This window comes from Octopus bimaculoides, chromosome 2, assembly GCF_046866305.1.
Source record: "Octopus bimaculoides isolate indiv1 chromosome 2, ASM4686630v1, whole genome shotgun sequence".
NCBI lineage: Eukaryota > Metazoa > Mollusca > Cephalopoda > Octopoda > Octopodidae > Octopus > Octopus bimaculoides.
The window spans coordinates 708,964-730,280 of NC_142929.1; the positions used below are offsets into that span (position 1 = coordinate 708,964).

The 21,317-nt window shown below is 37.0% G+C and overlaps 1 protein-coding gene across 1 annotated transcript in view; it reads left to right on the forward strand.

Annotated features, from left to right (window-relative positions):
* Positions 1-19,983, forward strand: part of LOC106870759 (cadherin-87A) — a 121,480-nt gene extending 101,497 nt beyond the window's left edge. Inside the window, exons 34-41 of the mRNA XM_014916956.3 lie at positions 1,175-1,464; positions 2,738-2,826; positions 6,281-6,367; positions 7,453-7,579; positions 9,190-9,317; positions 14,283-14,314; positions 15,735-15,782; positions 17,788-19,983. Coding sequence (XP_014772442.2) covers positions 1,175-1,464; positions 2,738-2,826; positions 6,281-6,367; positions 7,453-7,579; positions 9,190-9,317; positions 14,283-14,314; positions 15,735-15,748 — 767 coding nt within the window. The 3' untranslated portion in view covers positions 15,749-15,782; positions 17,788-19,983. The remainder of the gene's footprint in view (positions 1-1,174; positions 1,465-2,737; positions 2,827-6,280; positions 6,368-7,452; positions 7,580-9,189; positions 9,318-14,282; positions 14,315-15,734; positions 15,783-17,787) is intronic.
* The last annotated feature ends 1,334 nt before the right edge of the window (positions 19,984-21,317 follow it).

Genomic DNA, 21,317 nt, shown 5'->3' on the forward strand with positions numbered 1-21,317 from the left:
TAAATCTAAGAATTCTACCACAATGCTGAATTCAGGATCAGAAATGATCAGCAAATACAAGCATATGGACAAGTTTCTTTTGGAGAACACCACCCTCCCCAAACCGAGCCGCTCTAATCACAGACTTTAGACATCTTCCGTTGATTCTACACCACATAGACTTACGACTCTACAATCAAAGGGGATATAACTCTAATTCTTCTTTTTCCATTGTTCCTTTCTATTCACCGTTCCACTTTCTGAACACACCTTCATCTCGTGATTTTTCTCATTCTCTTGTCCTGATTTGTAACTTGTATAGGCCATGTGCCCAGAGGTCCATGAAGATTACTTGGAAATATGAGGCATGTTTTAAAACCTGCCTAAATATATCTTCAATGTATGAAACTTTTAATAGGTTATAACTATATACTGTGTACATTAAACTATATATATATACAGGGGTTGGACAAAATAACAGAAACACCTTAAAATTTCAAACAAATTTATTTTAATATGGGGTAGGACCGCCTTTGGCAGTAATTACAGCTTGAATTCTATGGAGTATAGACTTGTACAAAATTTGAATTGTTTCCAAAGGAATTTTCGTCCATTCTTCAGCTAAAACAGTCTCCAATTCTGGCAGTGATGATGGTGGAGGATATTTCAGCTGTTTTCATTACGCTAGCACCTGCCATACGAACACCAACAATTTGACCTCTTTGAAAGTCCGATTGATCTGTCGTTTTAATGAATTTTAATTACCTTTTCCTGATGATATCTGAAAAAAACCCCAGCAATTTTAGCAAAACATATTAAGCAACACTAATGATAAATAAAAAAACATTAAAATAAACAAACTTTTGACGGTTTTATAAATATTTCAAAATTATGATGCTATGATGCTAGGCGTTTCCATTGTTTTGTCCAACCCCTGTGTGTGTGTGTGTGTGTGTGTGTGTGTATGTACGCACACGCACACACACATACATATATATACACACACCAGGCTTCTTTTAGTTTCTCTCCACCAAATCCATTCACAAGACATTACTTTTTATTGAGAACAGATTTTTCCAGAATGTTAGCCAGGCTTCATAATATGAAAGATAAGAAAGAAAGGAAATATACTGATGGCGATTATAAAAGAAATTATACACTTTGAATAGAATATTTGTTTTTATTTCACTCACAGTGATCTACGATAAATCTGAGACTGGTAAAGAAGTTGCCAAAGTGACTGGCACGGACCTTGACAGCTACCTTTATAACAAGGTGAAATATACTATTGAGAAGATCAAATGCAATATTCCTCAGACAAACACATTATATTCAACTGAAAATGCTTTTGTAATTTCTCGTAATGATGGACGAATATTCACGAACCTACCAAACTACAAGATATTTGTTGGCAGTCATTTCATCATCACTATACGCGGAGAAGATGCACTGAATTCAAATTATTACAGTACAATGAAGTTTCTGGTAAGTAATCTCTATCTGTCCGTCTGTCTGTCTGCCTACCTGTCTCTTTACTTACCTACCTACCTACCTAGTTATCCATCTGTCTGTCTTTCTGCAAAATAATTCTTTCTTCATAAGGCACAAGGCCTGGTGTCTGAGGAGGTGGCCATTATATCGACCCCAGTACTCAACTGGTACGTTGTTTTATCGACCTCGAAATGATGAAAGGCAACGTAGTCTTCAGTAGAATTTGAATTTAAAATGTAAAGCCAGAAGAAATGCCACTGAGCGTTTTATCTGATGCAGAAGTGACTTTGTCAGTTCGCCACATTACCATACTATGAAATGTTGAAATTGAAAGGATAACGTATAATGGGATATGTGAAAGATATCCAACCATCAAACTTTTTTCTGATACATCAGATGCTCTGGTAACACGTTCAAGCAACGCTTCTCCAACCACAGATCCTCTTTCAGGGTACCGGAAAGGAGATATACTGCATCATTAGCCAGCCATGTTCGGTGGTTGAAGGATGAAGAAATTCCACACGTAATATCATGGAGAATCTTAGAAATCCAGGCCTCTACATGAACGGGACGAAGCGTTGTAAACTGTTCATAGCCGAATGGGTAAGGATATTAAAAGAGTCCCTGAACCCGAGGAACAACCTTCACTCTAGAATGGAAGCTTTTGAACCCTGTTTGCACTTCAGGAAATTCCTGCTGGGGTCATGGGATCCACACAATAACAGAGGCGATTACGAGAAACAGCCAAAGGGAGACAATCCTTTCTTCCTCCATTTTCTAGAGAGGCTACTTGCTACAGAGGCCATTTGCCAACAGGTTTTGGGCTCTGATGATATGTTGTAAAGCTAAGCACTTTATGTATGCGAAACCTGGGGTAATCCCAAAGACCAGCTTTATCTATCTGTATGTATATATATATATATATATATATATATATATATATATATATATATATATATATATATATATATATATATATTTATTCAAGGGTAGTGGAGATCAAACACATACATATAGACATATACATGCGTACAAAGACGCACACACACACACATTTATATATATATACGACGGGCTTCTTCCAGTTTCTCTCTAACAAATTGACTTACAAGACTTTGGTTGGCCAGAAGCTATAATAGAAGACACTTGTCCAAGGTACCACTCAGTAGGACTGAATCCAGAACCATGTGGTTGGGAAGCAAACTTCTTACCATGGATCCACACTTGTGCCTATGTTGAGTTATTTTCTTTCATCTTTTTTGATCAGATCTATGTGATCCAACCACGTCAGCAAACCAGATTGATTCTACCCGACAAGTTAGATGTGAGTCAACCGAAGAGTGCAGAACTAATTTCGTAAGTTACCGTTTTTGTTCCTCTCTGTCACTTTTTTAATGTCAGAATCTTATTCAAAATAAAGTAAGTGTAAACAGGAAAGTAACAGAGAATGTTTAGTTGTAGCCATTATGCATTTTAAAATACTTCATCCCTAAACATCCAACCTCTAGTTTGTTGGTTATCAACTGAAAACAGAAACAATCTGTTAAGCACCCCTGAAATATTTTTATATAAGTGTATACCTTTCCTATATTGCTCACATGCATTTTGTTGGCTTGTGAGCTCAGATATATCAAGTTGACAGAAGGAAAGGTGGAACTGCCATTTTCCTTCATGATAATGCCAAAACCTTGAATGAGATACTGCAGAAACAGTACTGCTCTGTGTTTAGCAATTCTGATATTGCCGATCTGGACTGTATCAGTGATGTTAATCCTCAACACCCTATATCGGACATAAAGGTTTGGTGCCCCTGATGTCTTAGCGGCAATAAACGAAATTAAACACAATTCAGCAGTAAGCCCTGATAAGTTCCCTGCTTGTGTCCTGAAGGTGTGTCGACACCAATTTGCATCTCCTCTTGCTAATCCGTTGAGGAACTCACTGGATGCTGGTTATATTCCTGAGAACTTTCTGTCCCAATTTTCAAAAAAGGAAAGCAAGTCCCTTCCAGTGAACTACCGACCGATCTCGATGGCCTCTCATATCATCAAGGTATTTGAGAGGGTGGTGAGATCACGGATAACCCACTTTCTTGAAAGCAACAGACTGCTGAACCCCAACCAACATGGGTTCCGTAATGGAAGGAACTGCTTAACACAGCTGCTGTATCACCTTGATGACATTTTGAGAGCTTTGGGAGGGGGCTCGAATACTGATGCCATTTACCTTGATTTCGGCAAGGTCTTTGTCAGGGTGGATCAGAAGATCCTCTTGAAAAAACTATCCAGCATTGGTGTCTCTGGAAAGTTACTAAAATGGATCAAAAGTGTTTCCTGACAGGCTGAACCCAACACGTTGTAGTCGAAGGAGTAAAATCAAGCCCAGCCAAAGTCAGTAGCGGTGTTCCACAAGGCACTGTGTTGGGCTCACTTCTTTTCATAATCTATATCAATGACATTACCGACATCATCAAACACAATAACATAAGAATCTTTGCAGATGATTCCAAGATCCAGAAGGCCATCAATGAAGTGGGTGATCAGATATGTCTTCAGTCAGATTTATTGGCTGTCATCCAATGAACGAGAAAATGCTGCTGAACGAGGAGAAATTTGAGTAAATCCACTTTGGAAGAGAGGATATCTTGAAACTCCTGTACTTCCTTCATTCAGGTGAAACTCTCATGGCACATCCAACAACATCAGAGACTTGGGAATAATTGTGGACAACAACATAAGCGGGGCCGCTCATATAAACAGCAAAGTTGACATGGTCCGCAGAATGTGTTCCTGCATTCTCAGAACTTTCCAATTGAGAAAACCAGAAGTTCCATTTTGCAGTTCAGTGGAGATTTGTCTTGGAACAATATAGAATAGTTTTCACTGAAAAACAACAAACATCTCGTAAAATTTCGGCATGATCCATACTTGTAAAGGTTAGCTTTCTCCAATATATCTTAAATGGGGAAGAGTCAGCTTTTTTTAATTGTTGTACGTGCTTAGCTAGGCTTCTTGTTCACAAGATGTTTGAAGGAATTTTTGTGTGAGTGAAGTCTCATTTTGAAGCGGTTTTCTGTGTCACCAATATAAGTTTTGTACGTAGGGATGTTCTCAATCTGTGCCTTAACTCTTTACAGAATGTTTTCAATTAGGCAATTACCATTTAAAGGACAGTTTCCGGGGTCTTTGAAATTATTTTTAGGTTTGTCATCTACTTTCCTACATTCTGTTCTCCCCCCGCCACCTTTCTTTTTCTTTCTTTGTATTATTAGGATATTTTTATTTGTTTATTTTACCCTCCACTTTTAATATTAATTTTAGGCTTGTATTATATTTTATTCTAATTACTTGTGATTTCTGATTTTTGACACTTTTCATTCATATCTGCAACGTATCTTCAAGATTTTCAATTCAGCAATTGTAATGCATATTGATTTCCGCTACGGTAAATCTCAGCTTGCACCCCTCTCTACACCACTATTCTAATTGGTCTCTGAATAAAAGCTTTTTCTTAGAATTGGTATCCACACAATTTATATAAACAATTGTTTACTAATCTGTATTATCACAATTGTCTGATGAACAGTTACATGAAAATCTGAATAATAGTTTGTGAAGTGTTTTATAATTATATATAATTATGCAGCTGTCACTTATATTTTTAACCATGCAAATCTGCATTTAGGAATTAAATGCATATCTAGTGTAAACACCATTTTCCCCTGATGATGGGGATGAATCTTCAGATTCATATGTAATCTGGACGAATGTACTCCTAAAACGATTGTTGGAACACCTTATTTTCCTCTAACATATTACCCCAAAACTCTTTTTTTATGCCCATTACTTTCTCTCTATTATATTTTGAATTTTTAAAAACCTCTTTTTTTTCTATATTCCATTATTATTTTTATCTATATTCTATTATTATGTTTTTTATATCTGTATGTCCTTGTATATTTTTAGTATTTATATATTTTTATATTTCTAATATATCAATATATGTTTCTGATTGGACATTTCTTATTTTATCCTAATTAAACCCGTATATGTATGTGCTAATCGTAGTCTGCCTGATTTGAACCTTTTCTATTGTATCTATAATACTTGTCTAGCGCCACGGGTTTGACTTGAGCACTTCTAAACTATTTATGTTTTTCAAAAGAAAATTATAATTTCGACGACTGGCACCCATGCCAGCGTCATCTCCTTCATTGGACACGAAACTCAGCTTGCGAAGACTTATTGGGGCAAGCGAAATCGAAATTGTGATGGCACCTGTGCCCAACGTCGCCTTTCTGACACTTGTGTCCGCGGCATGTGTAAGGACTTTTCGAGCGAGATCGTTGCCAGTGCCCCTGGACTGGCTCTTGTGCGGGTGGCACATAAAATACACCATTTTGAGCGTGGCCGTTGGCAGTACCACCTGACTGGCCTTCGTGCCGATGGCACGTAAAAGCACCCACTACACTCTCAGAGTGGTTGGTGTTAGGAAGGGCATCCAGCTGTAGAAACTCTGCCAAATCAGATTGGAGCCTGGTGTAGCTGTCTGGCTTGCCAGCCCTCAGTCAAATCATCCAACCCATGCTAGCATGGAAAGCGGACGTTAAACGACGACGACGATGATGATATATATATATATATATATATATATATATATATATCATACACACACACACACATACATCCATACACAAATGCAGGCACCAACATGCACACACATACAACATGTACATGTGCACTCTTGATTAATAGACACCGATTAGGCTATTGTATATAATACAAATTGTTTTCGGGAACTTTTGTTTCAGTGATCTCAACAAACTGGGAATTGGAACATTTGTGATCAAAGAATTAAGCTATCATCAAAAGCTTGACCAAGAAGGAGACTATTACAGGTAAGTAAAACACTTATCACACAACACAATTCTTCAGGTGTATTTAATTAAAGTAGATCTAAAACCAGAAGAGGATACAGGTAATGAAGGTTATTTATTCTAAAACAAAATTCATTGTAAACTTTAATGATTGTTTTAAGTTGTATTGCGGGCAAAATGAAGGCATTAGCTTTTCAGTTATCGTATCACAACAGATCATCGCATCGTATGACTATTATGCATTATTCTGTGCTTTTCTTACCTGTCAGCATACCAGGCAAGAAAATGGAGCTTATTTCACACAAAGACATTGGCAAATAAACATAAAAGATGCAGGGTTAAAACTATATAATTTACGTAAAACCAACTGTAGATAGTGCTTCATTTTTTTGACGAATTTGAAAGCATGTTCAAAACATGCTTCCAATTCTGGTTAATCATGTGAATAATTAATAAAGTAAGATTCATGGATCAATGCAAAAACTAAACCTATTTAGAAAGACTATTAAACATTACTTAAAATGACACAACACTCAAGATGTAAGGTTACCCGTAGTCTGCTTGGTTTTTATATAGAAATACATAATCTTGTTGGCTTCCAAGAAAACTTCAAATGCTTGTTCTGGAGTGAAACACTATTGCTAACCACTGCTCCTTTTTTGAGGCGACGAAAGAGCCTCTTTAAGGGTCCTCTGTAAGAGTCATCTATAATAATCCTCAGTAAGAGTCCACTGTGAGAATCCTCTATGAGAGTCATCTGTAAGAACCCCCTGTAGAAGTTCTCTGTAAGAGTCCTCTCTACGAGTCATCTGTAACAGTCGTCTGTAAGAGACCTCCGTTGCCAAATCTTAAAACCATTACTGCCCAAAGTCTTGAAATGGAATACAATGAAAATGTAGTATAAGATAACCAATATTCAAGGGAATGGCTGGATGGCCAGGACTAGAACGTCTTTGATTATGGATCTACTTATTGAGCACAGCCATTTTTGAAATAATGTTGAGAAATTCTCAGGTAACAAGAATGTACATTGATATAGCACTATAAAGCTATCCCTGTGATTCATAACTATGTTTATAACTTAGAAATGTGTCCCTATGTTTCAGAACTGCTTTGTGTTTTGTGGTGGAGAAGGACGACCAAATGTTATCACTGTCGCAGACTCAAGAACTATTAAAAGAACCTGCAGCACAAAATGTTTTGAAGATTTATACAACATCATTAGAAGCTGGTGTATGTATAAAAGCTCTGTTTTTCTCTATGTTGTCAACCAAAGGTGTGAAATCAGTTAATGAGTTTAAGTTTGAATATTTGCTTAATTCTTCTTCTATTCTTTACTAAATACCAGATATCTTATGAAGCACAGAGATTCGGTTTATATCGTATCAAATGGATGAGAAACAACGGACACTCTGGATAGGAAGTCAGTCTCTCTCAGGCTGATTCTTCAGCCACTTTACTACAAATTATGACAACCGGAAATTCACTTCATCTATATTTCTAAGGATCTTGGAAAAAACACGGATAACATGTTTCCTCTTTCACTGCACCACTTCTAAATCTAATAATGGCTAATATCTGAAGATTATATATATTCTGGCTTTGCTAGGATTGGGTAGCAAAAGCTATTGTAACCAATTGTGTCTTTGTTTATATCAGTATTTCATGCTTGTGATATTTTCTTGGAGTTAAGCATTGATCTTGTGCTCTTAACATTACATCTTTCTCTTCCAGAACACTCTTTTCATTGTTCCTTCTCTGATTTACTTCTCCATGTAGCGCAACTCTACAACTTAGAATTGTGTTTTGATATTTTTTCACCATATTTGTGATCTAAGCCCCAGTATATGTCTGGCTCTTTATTTATTTTTTTTTTTACATAGAGTTATGTTCTTCATCTCGTTCCATTATTAGTCTAATCCTTTTCCATTTGCTTGCTTCTAATTATTTTTATTAACACATTTTTAAGACTCTGTAACAGTTCCTTACTTATATAAAACCATGCATTGCCTCCGTTCGGTGTTGCCGTCCTTTTTTTTTTTTTTTATCTAATTCAGTTTTAGGATCATTTTTTTTTTATTTAGACCAGTTTTAAGATGATGATTATGAAAGGATATAATTTTCCTCTTAGCTTCCTAATTAACGTAATTTCCAATATATTATGTAGAAGGTGAAACTTGATACATTTTGTACGGATTCGATGATTTATAACTATTCTTATTTCTGCCATTGAGCTCAGTTTTTTTGTCTCATTCTTTCCCATTTTTTTCTTACATCTTCCTCTAATTCCATCTGCTTCTATGTTTCATTGACTCCTTAGTAATTGCTAATATAACTCTCTTTTAATTAACTCTTACTAGTCACTCTATTAGTGTCCGTTTTTACAAATCTTATCACGTTTTGGTGTTTTTTGTTGTTGTTTGTTTTTGCAGCATCGTGGTGGTGCAGATGCTGGGGTCATTGTTTTGAACAGTAATGTGTGTAGCAATTCCTTCCTTGTTTATACTTCTTCACAAAATTCTAATTATTTTTACCTAGTTTTTAGTAAAATTGTTTCAAGTTGGAGTTGCACTGTTTGTTTAGTTCAAAGAATTTTAATTCCGGCAGACATTTTCCTTTGAAGTATGTGTAGATCTGGGAAGCAGATGTTATAGGAAGGTGAATAGGAGAGGATAGGAGGAAAGTATATCAATATACCCACATATATCGATATCAATTTGAATATTAATATCTATCAATCTATTTGTCTGTATATTTGTATATCAATTTCTCTTTCTCTTAATAAATATATATATGTATATATATACACATACTGAAGGGGGCTATTTTATTGTTATTTCCAGTCTTGCAAACCTGAGACGACGCGTGCTAGCAGCTGGTCACCCATGTGGTGGGTGCTGGTAGCATTTGCAATATTCATTTTCATATGCTGTATCATCCTCATCATTGCTCTGTTCCTGCTTTATAAAAAGTAAGTACCTCTCCGATTCGCCTCTTTTACCAATGATCTCAACTACACAGACGTATATTAAGGCAGCAAGCTGGTGGAATCGTTAGCATGCCGGACAAAACGTTTAATGGCATTTCGTTTGTCATTATGTTCTGAGTTCAAATTCCCTCAAGGCTGACTTTGTCTTTCGTCCTTTCAACTTATGCCCTGAGCTTGTGAAACCATTATATATATATATGAATTATAGAAATTTATCAGAAGCCAAAGCTTTTGTGTCACCCAGTGACAAAATATGATAAAATACCTGAATTTCTTGTATATTTTACATTTTATTTACATTAGATGCAACAAAAATACTATCCATTAAATACCCTGGACCTGGAGGGACTGCAATCCCAGAGGCAGAGGCAGTGTGAGACCTGGGCATTTACATGAGTAATGATGCATCCTTTCATGTGCATATTGCTAAATTGGCAATGAAATGCAGGCGACTGACCGGATGGATTCTTAGGACTTTAAAAACAAGAGATCAGGAAACCATGATGGTCCTCTGGAAGACACTTGTCCTAAGCCACTTTGACTATTGCTCTCAGCTATGGTCACCAACCAGTGTCAAATTAATCTCAGAACTTGAGGCAATCCAACGAAGCTAAACGAAGAAGATAGCCTCTATGCAGCATATAAGCTATTGGGAAAGACTCAAGAGATTAAGACTTTATTCCTTAGAGCGTAGGCGAGAAAGATATGCCATAATATACATCTGGAAGATCCTCGAAGGAATTGTCCCAAACTTTGGCATCGAAAGTTACACAAATAAAAGAACTGGACGCCATTGCATGGTGCCAAGGACTCCAAATTTGCCATCAAGATGTAGGACAAGATACTGCAATAGTCTGGGCTTCAGAGGTTCACAGCTCTTCAATATCCTCCCGAAGGACCTGAGAGACCTACATGCGGTGGATGTAGGTGTCTTCAAGATGAGGCTGGACCTCTTCTTGTCAGGTGTCGCAGATGAACCAACTTTGTGGCAGGAGGTGCAGATGAGAGCAGCTGCATCAAACTCTCTCATGCACCAAATGTCAATTCCTGAAGTAAAATTCGTGAAGTAAAATTGTGTAGCAACACCAAATGGCGGTGCCCCAGCATGGCCACAGCTCATGAGCTGATACTAGATAAAATGAAAAAAATGAAAATGAAGATATATACATTATATATATAAATAATGTATTATATATATATATATATATATATATATATATATATATATATATATATATATATATATATAGATTAGTAGTTAGCGACTTTGGGATCAAGGCAAAATGGGTGCCCAGAATTAGATAGGCTTGGAGGAGAAGGGTGTGGAAGCTTAAAGACCCTGCAAATGGACAGAGACTTAGAGACAAGTTACTTGAAGCATTTAACGAAATAGAAGGGGATATAGCATCATACAACGTGGAAGACAATTGGAGATTTCTGCGGGACAACCTGTTAAAAGCCACCGACCAGATTTGTGGGTGGTGTAAGGTCCCCTCCCGACCCAGAGTAACGTGGTGGTGGAACAAGGAGGTAGACAGGGCTATTAGACAAAAGAAACAGGCTTGGAAGGACTGGAAGAACGGTGGTAGCAGGGAATTGTACCAATGTGCCAGAAGGGAGGCTAGGCGACAGGTTTATTTAGCCAGAGGGGAAGCAGATAAGAAAAGATTTGCCAATGTTCTGCGCCGTGAGGACCAAAGACTCGAGGTATTTCATGTTGCAAGACAGTGTAGGAGAGAGAATAGTGATGTTGTAGGAGAGAAATGTGTTCGCATGGATGATGGTACGCTTGCACTAAATGAGGATGCAAAGAAAGAGGTCTGGAGATGCCACTACGATAGATTGCTTAATAAAGAGAATGAATGGGAGGAAGAGAGCCTGCCGTATGTCGACCCAATAGAGGGACCAGATATCCGAGTTGATAGTACCAGGGTAGATAAAGCAATTAAGAGTATGAAGACCGGGAAAGCCCCCGGCCCATCAGGAATCACTGCAGAGATGCTCAAAATATCTGGCAGTGTTGGCTATAGCCTAGTCACCCGTATTACGAACCAGGTGATACACGAAGGAGTCATACCCAATGACTGGTGTAGCAGCATCATAGTCAACTGCTACAAAGGTAAAGGTGACGCTTTAGATACAAATAATTACAGAGGCATCAAGCTGTTAGATCAGGTTATGAAAGTTACAGAGAGGGTCATAGCCCAACTAATTAGGGAGCGAATCAATTTAGATGAGATGCAGTTTGGGTTCGTGCCAGGTAAAAGCACTACTGATGCCTTATTTCTAGTGAGACAGTTGCAGGAGAAATACCTAGCTAAGGATAAACCTCTGTACCTGGCTTTCGTTGACATGGAGAAAGCCTTTGACAGGGTCCCCCGATCCCTTATCTGGTGGTCAATGAGTAAACTTGGGATAGAAGAATGGTTAGTGAGAGCTGTGCGAGCCATGTACAGAGATGCTGCCAGTAAGGTGAGGGTTGGAAATGAGTACAGCAATGAATTCCGGGTAGAGGTAGGGGTCCACCAAGGTTCCGTCCTCAGCCCCCTCTTATTTATCATAGTCCTCCAGGCAATCACAGAGGAGTTCAAGACAGGTTGCCCCTGGGAGCTCCTCTATGCTGATGACCTTGCCCTAATTGTGGAGTCACTATCAGAACTAGAGGAGAAGTTTCAGGTGTGGAAGCAAGGTCTAGAATTGAAGGGCCTTAGAGTCAACCTAGCTAAAACCAAAATCCTAATAAGTAGGAAGGTAGATAAAACACAAACCCCTTCAGGTAGATGGCTCTGCTCAGTATGTAGAAAAGGAGTAGGTAGTAACTCTATAAGATGTACCCGGTGCAAGCTATGGACACATAAGAGGTGCAGCAACATCAAAGGCAGGTTAACTAGCAAGTTAGTTTTTGTTTGTGGCAGATGTTCAGGTGCAATAAAGACTGTAAACAAAAAGGAAACAACTTCTATCTCATTCCAGGGTGAAAAACTAGAGGTAGTCGATAGCTTCCACTATCTGGGCGACCAAGTTAGTAGTGGGGGTGGGTGCGCTGAAAGTGTAGCTGCTAGAATAAGAATAGCCTGGGCAAAGTTTAGAGAGCTCTTACCTCTGCTGGCGACAAAGGGACTCTCACTCAGAGTAAAAGGCAGACTGTATGACGCATGCGTACGAACAACCATGCTACATGGCAGTGAAACATGGGCTGTAACTGCTGAGGACATACGTAAGCTCGCAAGGAATGAAGCCAGTATGCTCCGTAGGATGTGTAATGTCAATGTGAATACCCGTCAGAGTGTAAGTATCTTGAGAGAAAAGCTGAACATTAGAAGCATCAGTTGTGGTGTGCAAGAGAGACGATTGCGCTGGTATGGACATGTGGTGAGAATGGATGAGGATAGCTGCGTGAAAAAGTGCCACACCCTAACAGTTGAGGGAACCCGTGGAAGAGGTAGGCCCAGGAAGACCTGGGCTGAGATGGTGAGGCAAGACCTTCGTACATTGGGCCTCACCGAGGCGATGACTACTGACCGAGACCTTTGGAAATGTGCTGTGCGTGAGAAGACCCGGCAAGCCAAGTAAGATCGTTGCCAGTGCCCCTGGACTGGCTCTTGTGCGGGTGGCACATAAAAGACACCATTTCGAGCGTGGCCGTTTTTGTGCGGGTGACACGTAAAAGCACCCACTACACTCTCTGAGTGGTTGGCGTTAGGAAGGGCATCCAGCTGTAGAAACTCTGCCAAATTAGATTGGAGCCTGGTGTTGCCATCCGGTTTCACCAGTCCTCAGTCAAATCGTCCAACCCATGCTAGCATGGAAAGCGGACGTTAAACGATGATGATGATGATGATGATGATGATGATATAGGTTCAAAAAACACAAAAAACAATAACAAAAAAACAACAAAGTGAGGACGTGATACGGATAGTGTTATTGGACGCTCGGGAAAGGAAAGAGAGAGAGTATGACGTTTCGGGCGGAGCCCTTTGTCGGAAAGACGGAAAGTTCGAAGAATGGAAAAACGGAGGAAGAGAAAAATGGCACCGATGCCCACGAGGTTACATTATGAAAGGACCGGAAGAGGAGGTGGTGAAGGAAAAGTTCTTTCTAAGACAGGAGAGTGAAAAAGGGAGGTGAATATCTGTGCGTGCGCGAGAGTCTGCGAGTGTGTGTGTAATAACAGAACGTGTGTGTGCGTATGTATGTGTGTGTGTGCATGGTTTGGTGGTTTATCTGTTAGTGTGTATGTGTGTTTGTGTGTGTGTGTGTGTGACGTAGTGGAAGGAATTAGTAGGAGGAATAGTTAGTGGGTGCTTATGGACAATGGTTAGTGGAAGGTCAGCAGGCAGTTTTTGAGTATGTGTGTGTTCGTGTGGGGTTGTAGGTGTTGGGTACGCGTGCGTGTGTATTTTGTACGTGCGCGTGTGTGTATGTGTATGTTTTTGTGCGTGCGTGTGTGTTTGTGTGTATGTGTATGTTGTGTATATGTGCGTTGCTGTGTACGTGTGTGTGCGTGTGTATGTGTATGTGGGTGTGTGTGCGTGTGTGTGTATGTGTGTGGATGTGCGTGTGTGTGTTGGATTGCGATGTGTGTGGGATTGTGAGTGTTAGGTACGAGTGCGTATATATATATATATATATATATATATATATATATATATATATATATATATATATATATATATTTATATATATAATATATAAACATAATATTTATGTAATATATACAAATATAATCTATACATATCTATATAATATATATACATAGTATATAAGTTTTGATATGAAAGAGAAGATAGTTATTGCTTGCATTTAATGGCACTTGGTGCCTTGTGGTGTTGAAGCGCCATACCTGCAAATGTTTCCAATATGTCTTCAAGAATTTTCATTACATATGAATGTAAGAATGAAATTTATTTTTTCAATTCATATTTTTTCTCTTTTTTTTTTTTGCAGCCATAAGCACTTCATGGACACAGAAAAAACCAGTGAGTATAATGCAACCAATTATTTAAGACTTTTTTTTATGTCAACAATTAAAATCCTTCTGAACACTTTAAAAGAAAGTTCGTCTAATGAAAGTATTAGGAAATTCCTGTATTCAAAGTATTGAGGAGTGTCCAGAAAGGAAAGTTTCCTTGTGTCCGCAAAAAGAATTTAATAGGATGTAACATTCACTAAAGATGAGACAGAGTTTCTAGATTTCATTAATTCATTATTAATTTTCTAACGGCAACTTTCAATATTTCTGCTAAACACTCTTCATTATAATTTCCTCAGATTGACATTTGTAATTCATGATTCTCTTTGATGGCGATGTAAGGAATTAGGTTTAGGAAGTGATGTTGGAATTGATTGAAATTACGTCACTTGTGTCAAAAATCTTCTTTAAGCTTTTCGATGAATTGAATTTGTTATAGATAAGTCCATACAAGCGCAAAGAGTTGTATAAACACAAATAAACAAATGAATCATTTATTAAAACATTAAAATCGTCAGGTATCCAAGCCTAATTCTCGTAGCTCTCCTCATTACATAGATTTGTTTCTATGAGACCATCTGCATTTACATGCAACACTCAGCATATTCTTTATGGGCTGCTGACAGCCTATCAAACTTTCGATATTTGTTTTTATGGTCCTGTTTCAATGTTCCAAAATGTCTATGAAGAAATAAGAGGATTTCACCAGCTTCCCATGAAGTGTTAATCAAATGCAACAAACAAGTTCTGTCGTAATCCTGCATTATAGGACTCTGACCTTCTCCCACTCTCAATGTGGCATATTTTGTCAGATTCATCCATTCCAAACATATCTTTTATGAAGGGGTGTAGCAGTAGTTTGAAGTTCGGGCCTGAATTACAGATTAGAATAACACACACACACACACACACACACACACACACACATGGTTGTTGATTTTGTTCCATAAAATGATATATTGTCATTTTGTGCAAGAATTCAATAAAAATTATGAACTGCTGTTCTAAACAATTCGGTGGGGCGTTTTGTTTTCCTATGCCTTGCCTGACAAGAGTGTCACCACTGAAGTCATTGACTTTACATAGTATGTACAGCACAATCTGTCAGGCATAATTCATCTCTCCCAGATTTTATCCACAGCAGAAGCTGAATTTAATCCTGTTAACTACTGAAACAACGTTACAACTACTTATTAACCATCAACCTTCAATATGGTAGGGTCTGCTTATAGCTAAACTAAGAGTATCGACAATGATTACATAAAACTGATGTTAAACTGCGATTCCGTTTGTGGTTGTGGAACTGATAAAGATTTCCATTTTGCTTTTTAATGTAATGATTAAAGAAAGTTTAATTGAATAAATGATTTACTTTTGTTATTTTGCTGTTAGTTTGTTTATAAATCTTGAAATTATTTCTATTTTAGGTTTATTGAATTAATCCAGAAACGTTTCGATGATCAAGCACTGTTTGGGTGAGTGGTGTGAATATGTTAATATTTTTGAAGATGTGATTTCTTTCGACAAGGTGCAACCTCATACATTAGAACGTCTTCTGTTGATTCCAGTGTATTACTGAGGATTGTTTTATTGACGTTGAATAATGAAAGTTTCTCTGTGGATTGATTCCCTTTTCCGCCTCCCCTAACTGTCATAATGGAAAATAAGCAGGAGAAAGCACTCTCGGCTTCCCTCTCAGCCGATATTGAAGCATCAACTGATAGAGGTTTGAAAATAGCAGCAATTTTTGGGACTTGCCCAAGTGATTCTGCTGCTGTGGGTTTGTGTTACACATATAGCAAAAATCATTTGAGAGCATAAGGCCCTTCCATGGTTTTTGCTATCAACTGTATAGAAACTAGGCGTCTTGGCATTATAGACATTACTAATCTCATCACCCTTCTGTCTGCATTCTTGAAAAGTTAGTGGTCTCTGATTTTCAGTATCTTTAAGAGACATATTTCCATTGAGATGCAGCAGACCATATAACACTGCCCCCCCCCCGTATTCACCTCTCTCTACTCTATGTTCATAAAGGTAAAACAAGAGTCAACAACAAAGCCAATACCTTTGACTGTGATCCTCGAATTCAGTCAACTTCACTTGGCTGACACTAATAATGTCGGATTTAGCCAACTCAAGCTGTTCTCAGTTTTAAAAGCAGAGTCACAAGTTTCTGTGGCTCCACTTCAATCTATGGACAAGATATCACTCCTCACATCAGCTAAGACTTGCTCTGATTACTCCTTCTTGAGCGCAAAGAAAACCTCTCCATTTTCAGTGATACGTAAGTGATTTTCATTTTTTTGTCTTTTTCTACAGAACAACAAAATGTCCAATAGGGATGCATCTGTCTTACACACAAAATTTTGTCAGATGTCTTCTCGATCAACTTGTTCATGTTTCAAACTACCGCTACTATTAAAAGCAGATGCAAAAGTACAAGCATGCACACTGCTTTCTTTATATAGCAGGGAAAACGCTTGTATATACGAACTGTTGCCATGCAACAAATTGTTTTGTTCAGAAATTTTGTTAGTAATTCTCTTATCACTATTTTGTGCAAGAATGTTAGTGTTTCCTTCAATAGTTTCACTTTGTTGTTTTGTTTTTCAGTATTTATTGTGCAAAATCAAGTTTATTTTGCCTTTTTGGGGCATACAGGCTCTTGTTTGTGTTCAGAATGTCTATTTTTGCACTTTGTAAGTTAGAAAAATAAAGTTAAACTTACCGCTCATCTCACATTGAAAATTAATCAGAAAAAGTCACCCAAAATTTGAGAAATATTTACATAATATATAATGGAACTATTAAGAAGGAAACACTCTGCTACGACAACAACAACAATAATCCTTTCTATTTTGGGCACAAGACTTGAAATTTAGATAAAAGATGAGGGTAGAAAGGGAAAATACAGTGAAAAGAGATAAAAATATACACAAGTATACAATGTATGGGAAGACATCAATGATGTCTTCATCTCATTTTGATACAGGAGAAACTCCAACTAGGGGCCAATCAAGGAAGCCCACAAATCCAGAATCACTCTGAATACTAAAGGCATGAGCCCTCGACCAACTTTTTGTCTACCTCACATGAAGCAGAGGTTGTAAAAGACTAGTGGGGATCATACACGTGTTGGAATGTCTCCGACCAAACCACTTATGACAAGCACCAACCTCTTTGCTAACATCATAGCAAAAATTTTAAACTCTGTCTTTAGGAAGGTTACGAGCTGGAAATTTTCTGTAATAACCCTATTGTTGATGTTCTTTTTCACCAGTGTTAACATACCCCGGCTCACAGAATTGAAAACTCTCTTTTGCTGCCAGTTGCAATAGATGTTTGACAAGAGATCACTGAACAAGTATAGCATATAACCATGAAATTCATTGGACAAACCATCCAAAGCTGGTGATTTGTCGTTTACAAAACTGCTCTGTACTTTCTGTATCTCAAATAATAATTATATATTTTCAGATTTGGATGAAATATGAATGCATATCGACCGACTTAAGTTTCTTGAAAAGAAATGTGGAAAACAGAAAAATTATTTAAGTGAATAAATCTCACTAATTTTGCCGAACTGATTTTAATAGTTAACAACCTTTAATTCAGAATAACTTGTTTCTGAGATGTAAAGGGCCAATAATTGTGACGAAACAAGAAGCGGTTGAGTAAGTTTTGGTGAGGGTTAAATAAATACTTTTAACTAACTTGCAGGCCAAATCATCTGAGCCTTTCAATTTACTTTGTAAATAGTCTGCATTGTTTAATATTAAAATGAAAAGAAAACCAAACATTACACACACACACACACACACACACACACACACACACACACACACACACACACACACACACACACACATACACACACACACACACACACACAGACACACACACACACACACACACACACACACACACACACACACACACACACACACACACACACACACACACACACACACAGTTGTAGAAATGAATTACAAATGATTAGACCTGCTGCAATGAACATACACTAAATATGCATTGGTTTTAAGAAATGGATTTTAGTTTAGTGTATGCATATTTAATTATCACAACATAAAAAAAAATGCCTTTACTATTTTGCAATTCCTAATATAAATTTACATGTACGGGTCGTTGAGCGTCTTAGCCATAGACATAGAATAGACATAGACATAGACATAGAATAGACATAGAATAGACATAGACATAGACATAGAATAGACATAGAATAGACATAGACATAGCCATCGACATAGAATCATTGTTGACGTGATACAAATCGTTTCCAATGTTTTAGTCATATGGAAACAGAGGTAAGGGGATGAAAGGCAGAAACGGGAATATGCTGGATTGGAGAGCTTACAATATTCAATCTTAATTTGGGAGTTAAATTCCTGCTTGAGTCAACACTGCATTTCCTAGCCCTATCTGCCGTCAATCAACTACACATCTCAGTGTAGCAGAAATTTAGATTTAATTGAATATACTAATGTGAGAAATGTGAGACATTTCTAACATTTGATCGTGAATTCAGTGGAAGGTGGTTATATTTCACCCAGTATTTCAAAGAAAGACGAGATTGGAGGGCTTTGAAATCTGAATCAAAACTAAATATTGTAAGATATTTTTCTCCAAACACTCTTCTGTCAATTGATATGAGAAAAATCAATGTTATAAGGAGAGATAAGGCGGCAAAGCTGGCAGAATCTTTAGCATGCCAGGTGAAATGCTTAGCGGCGATTCGTCTATCTTCCAAATTCTGCCGAGGTTGACTTTGCCATCCATCATTTCAAGGTTGATAAAATATGTACCAGTTGCATACTAGGGTCGATGTAATCAACTTACCCACTGTCTCGAAACTATTGGCCCTGTGCCAAACTTTGAAATCAATATTACAAAGAAAGATACAACTGACGAGTTTGATAGGTTTTTTTCAAACACCCAATCGTATCCCAACACGGGCAGGTCCAAGTTGGTGGCTCAAACCAACTAATTTTATTTATGGGTCATAAATAAATGAAGATCACATTGCAAGATTCGGAGGAATTGTTTAATTTTTTTACAAATGCATTGGAAACCCTTTCCTAGACCTTCATGAATAACCATTCTCACTTCAGCTGTAAAAAACAAACTAACAAACAAATAACGAATAACACATAACAAGGAAATTACTATATTATCTTTTCATGAGAAATAAAAGAATAAAGTTCTGTTTCTGTAGCTTAAGGACCAATAGATCTCAAGATAAGACATTATCTCAGAAAAATTGCTCATCACTATTCTCCAGTTATATAAATCAAAGAACTAAACCTTAGGAAGATACGAAGCTCATAAACAACCAGTAATCCAGGACATAATCTACAGCATGAAAATTACAAAATTAAATAAATTATAACAAAAAAAAAACAAAAAACCTCAACTATTTTCTTCATGGATTTTCACACTAAGAGAATATTTGTGTTTTAGTATAATTTTTTCTTTGCACTGATAAATTTACCTTTGAATATTCTTGTTATATATTTGTAAAATCTTTCTATTTTGTTGATAAAATACTAATTAAAAATGAAGAAATTATAATTGATGAAATATTAAAACTTACAAGAATTTGATAACTTATGGCAGTATTTTATTTTTGTGAATAAAATTTCTAATTACATTTTACATTTCTGTTTTCCCTTCAAATTTCACTGATTCATCAACGTATCTGAAAAGCGATTATTAATATTTCATAAATCTGTAAAAATTAATCTAAAATAATTTTTAAAACTGTCAAGGGCTATTTGTTCCAACATATAACCAGGCTATGTTACAATATTCAGTTCTGAAGCAAATTAGTGCAACATTTGGCTTTTACTGTTATCCATTTATTTCTAATAAAAGGTTTCACTTATTAATGGAAACAAACTGCTGAATACCACAGACTTGCAGGAAGTTTTGTAAACTGTTGCTCGATCACTTTTGTTTCTCTTCACCTTTCTACAAAACTGACAGTATTGCTATTGACACTTCAAGAGAGAGACAGAATGATAAAAAAAACTTGTACTCGTAGAAATTGTTCAAAATAACTCAGTAACCTGCTTTTTTCGGATGTTATTTTTCTTGGTATCCAATAATTGGCATCCTGTGACTGCTATTATTTAAACACTGCAGAATGAACATGTCGATTCGACACAAAATTCACTTATGTAGCATGAAGTGCGCAAAATATCGATAACCAATTACCTCCCCTTAGATTATTCTACTTGTTGAATCATTCACTCATAAATTTCACACACAACACGAACCAAAAAATTTAAGATAATACGTATTTAAATAAATTTTCATGTCATGAATAGCAAAAGCGAAACCGGTCAACAAACACAACACAAGATATATTAAAACTATGTAAAGTGTGTGCATTTTCCTTCTTTAATTTCTTAATAATATTACAATTCACCATGGGGAGATAATCAAAATACCTCCTTTTCTGTTACTATATGCACAAACACACACATATACACACGCACACACACACATATATATGCACACAAGTAGAGACACGTATATGCATGAATATACATGTTTATATGCATACACACACATATGTATACACATATATACACATATCTATGTAATGTATATATATGTATGTATGTATATATATATATATATATATATATATATATATATATATATATATATATATATATATATAGATAGATAGATATATATAGATATGTACACACAGGTCTTGAGGACAGCTGATATCTTGAGTATTGAGGCGATGGTGCACAGGCACCGGTTACGTTGGGCTGGACACCTTATTAGAATGAAGGATAGCAGGATTCCTAAGCAGATGCTCTATGGAGAACTTGTGAATGGAAGGAGACTCCGGCAGAAACCAAGGCTGTCATTTAAGGACTGTGTCAAGTCTTCATTAAAGGCCTGTGATATGCAGGACACTGACTGGGAGGGAGAACAATGCCTGTAATCGCCACGGATGGAGGAAGCAGGTT